This window comes from Plasmodium gonderi (genome assembly GCF_002157705.1).
Source record: "Plasmodium gonderi DNA, contig: Pgo-contig_301, whole genome shotgun sequence".
NCBI lineage: Eukaryota > Apicomplexa > Aconoidasida > Haemosporida > Plasmodiidae > Plasmodium > Plasmodium gonderi.
The window spans coordinates 1-2,664 of NW_021629207.1; the positions used below are offsets into that span (position 1 = coordinate 1).

Consider the following 2,664-nt stretch of genomic DNA (forward strand, 5'->3'; position numbering starts at 1 on the left):
TTAAAAAATTATTCTGAAAATAAAATTGATAAATTAGAAAAAGAAGTATATAATATATTAAGAACACCTGTTATTTATAGTTCATCAGAACAGCAAAATAAATTGCTAGGTGGTATAGAAGAACAAAAAAGATAAATTATATGGAGAACAAGTTACAATATTATCTAAAAAAAAAAAGAACTCTGATGAGAGAGATTTGAACGATGGTAACAATGGTAATGAGAATAAAAATAAATATCATTCTAAATAAGGGGGGAAATAAAGGTTTTATATGAAGGAGAAGTTATTTGAAGGTTATCGCTTTATTATTGTATCTTTTTAATTGCATTTGAGCAGAATGATATTGCAAAGTTAGTAGATGATTCTCTAGATGTAGCATTCAAGTGCAGTGATACATTAAGGGAAGATGATAAGAAAAATGACAAATAAGATTATATTGACTAAAATTATGATTATGTATAGGATAATACATACTAAAATTATAAAAAATGGAAATATATACTCTTAATCATATTAATATAGAAGATTATCAAAATCAATTTTGCACAAAGTCTAATAAGTTAAAATGTGCACCAATGAAACATATTTTCCATATAATGATGACACCCAAAGAAATAATTTTATATACACGCAAGAATAATTGTAATATATAAGTGTATATTATATATGTTATATATTCTGAATAATTTTATCATAATATAATGGCTATTATGTGTTAACACATGTAAGTAATATATCATGAACATAGTATTTAAAAATATAAACGCTAAAAGATAAAATTAACGAGAAAGTATAAATATATAGATTATCTTATAAGAAATAACAACATAACATTAACGAAAACATCAAACCTAATAAATAAACGCTGAAAGAAGTATAAAAAAAAATTAAATAAGCAAATATATAACACTAATACAAAGAATATTAACGAAAAGAATGAAACATAAACTGTAAATTTAATGTGTTTTATTACATTTCTATAATTTACCACAATAAATTCAAACAACAATAAAATATAATAAAAAGAATATGTATAATATAAAATAAAATTTATTAATTTTTTTTTTCATTCAATAAAAATTAGAATTAAATATATTAAAAGTAGAAATCAACTAAAATATATATTTTTAATAATAAAGAATTTAACATACCAAATAATAGTTCAATAAATCTATAATATATATAATGAATACAAAAAAATTTCTATTAAAGCATACATATATGGAAGTGTTATAACATAAATTCTTAAACAAAATTTTTTTTTTATTATAAAACAATTCATTAAATATATATATATATATTACTTAATAATATACATATATAGAGAATAAAAATATATATTTATAGTTTATTGTCAAATTATATTCATAATGTATAACATTAAATATTCATAATATAATAAAATAAAATATATGTAACTAAATTTTAAAAAAATTAAAATTATTACATTAAAAATATATAATATATAAAAATATAAGATAACAATACAAAATTAAAACATTATTTTAAAGATCAAGTGCAAACACTCAAAGGATAAGTCTATATGATATAACTGTAGGAATGAAAGCAAAAATCAATTTCTGAAATCTCATATGTGAAGACATATCAAAAAACCATGAATTCAGTATACTGAAACTTATTTCATCAAAAGGAATGTATAATCCTGGTAATTTTTATGATTTCTTTAATACTAATTTTTTTGTTAATATTTAATGAATTAATTATAATAACCATGTACATATATTTAATTAATTATATTCTTATATAAATGTTATAACTTTTAACTGTTTTTTATTTTTTCAGAAATCAGACATCTTATACATGTAGGATGAGTTCAGGAATCGACTGGGAAAATGAGTATATAAGTTATACTGATGAATGTGAGAATTTAGATTCATATTCAGAAAATGTACATAATGATTTAGGAAAAATTAAAGGATTTTTGGATAATTTAATTAATGATAAAATAAATGGAGTTAATCTTAAAGAACAAAACTGCGATTCATTCAATAAATGGATTAACAAGAAAAAAACAGAATACATATGCAACAGAGATAATGATGAAAATCATGTAAAGGAAATTTTTCCAACACAATTTTGTATTAATACCAAACTTGATGATTGCTGTAATGTGGAATATGCAGCGAATGTGTTCAATGAATCATCATCAATGAAAAGTCCACATTTGTTGTCAACAGAAAATTATGCTTTTACATATGATGCACAGAGAATAAAATCAGTTTATTCTATTTGTTTTCCGCTTTTAACAGTAATTCTACTTTTCTTTTATTTATTATATAATGTAATATAAAATTTTATTTAAGAATTAAGAAAAAGATTACAGAATTATTTATATTTAATAAAGTTTAATATTATTTTTACAATATATACATATTATATTTATTCTTAATTAATTCATTATATATAGTTTTCTAAAATAAAGATGTTTCTAAATAATAAATATTTAAAGGAACATTCAATAAAAAATTATATACAAAGCAGTTGTGCCTTTAAACATATTGAGGATTTTTTCTTAATGCCCGAAAGGAAAAGAGTTAATATACACTATCCATCTAAGGTGTAAATATAACAATAATAAATCTCAAATTATTTCATATATATATTCGATATTTTCACTAAATAGTGTTATATTAATTTATAATA

The 2,664-nt window shown here is 19.8% G+C and overlaps 1 protein-coding gene across 1 annotated transcript; it reads left to right on the plus strand.

The window, feature by feature from the left end:
* Nucleotides 1-1,653: 1,653 nt before the first annotated feature.
* Nucleotides 1,654-2,584, plus strand: PGO_002655 (variable surface protein; the record flags this gene model as incomplete). Its single annotated transcript, XM_028691165.1, has 3 exons — nucleotides 1,654-1,701; nucleotides 1,859-2,269; nucleotides 2,429-2,584. The coding sequence occupies 3 exons, from the start codon at nucleotides 1,654-1,656 to the stop codon at nucleotides 2,582-2,584; spliced, it is 615 nt and encodes a 204-aa protein (XP_028546966.1).
* Between the last annotated feature and the right edge of the window lie 80 nt (nucleotides 2,585-2,664).